At 63.5% G+C, this 411-nt stretch overlaps 1 protein-coding gene across 1 annotated transcript in view; it reads right to left on the bottom strand.

Annotated features, from left to right (window-relative positions):
• Nucleotides 1-151: 151 nt before the first annotated feature.
• TIMP2 (TIMP metallopeptidase inhibitor 2) overlaps nucleotides 152-411 on the bottom strand; it is a gene marked incomplete at both ends in the record, with an annotated part of 774 nt that continues 514 nt past the window's right edge. Inside the window, one exon of the mRNA XM_008947799.1 lies at nucleotides 152-276. Coding sequence (XP_008946047.1) covers nucleotides 152-276 — 125 coding nt within the window. The remainder of the gene's footprint in view (nucleotides 277-411) is intronic.

Here is a 411-nt window from a genome sequence, read left to right as displayed (position 1 = left end):
GGGCACCCTTCCCACACCCCCGGCCATGTACACAGCAACATCCTTGAAGGACAGGGAAGAGCATCTCACTGCAGAGCCTGTGCCAGCCTTGGGGCTGCAGTGCCCGCTCTCCTGGGGAGCAGCCCATGCTTGGGGCTGCACGGCCGCTCACCTTGCACTCGCAGCCCATCTGGTACCGCTGGTTTAGGCTCTTCTTCTGGGTTGGACTCAGCGAGTCCCAAGTGGAGACCAAGTCGCAGAGCGTGATGTGCATCTTGCCATTGCCCTCTGACTTGCCTGGGGAGAGCACACAGATCAGTCAGAGGGCCCCCCGGCACCTGGTGCTGACTCGGGGCGCCTGGGGCTCAGCCCAGCTTGAGGGGTTGGAGCCTGCTGCCATCCAGCCCTTCTCACCCTGCATTGTACCCCGTG

This window comes from Merops nubicus, unplaced genomic scaffold, assembly GCF_000691845.1.
Source record: "Merops nubicus isolate BGI_N331 unplaced genomic scaffold, ASM69184v1 scaffold25069, whole genome shotgun sequence".
In the NCBI taxonomy this organism is placed as follows: Eukaryota; Metazoa; Chordata; class Aves; order Coraciiformes; family Meropidae; genus Merops; species Merops nubicus.
This window is presented reverse-complemented; position numbering and strand designations above follow the sequence as displayed.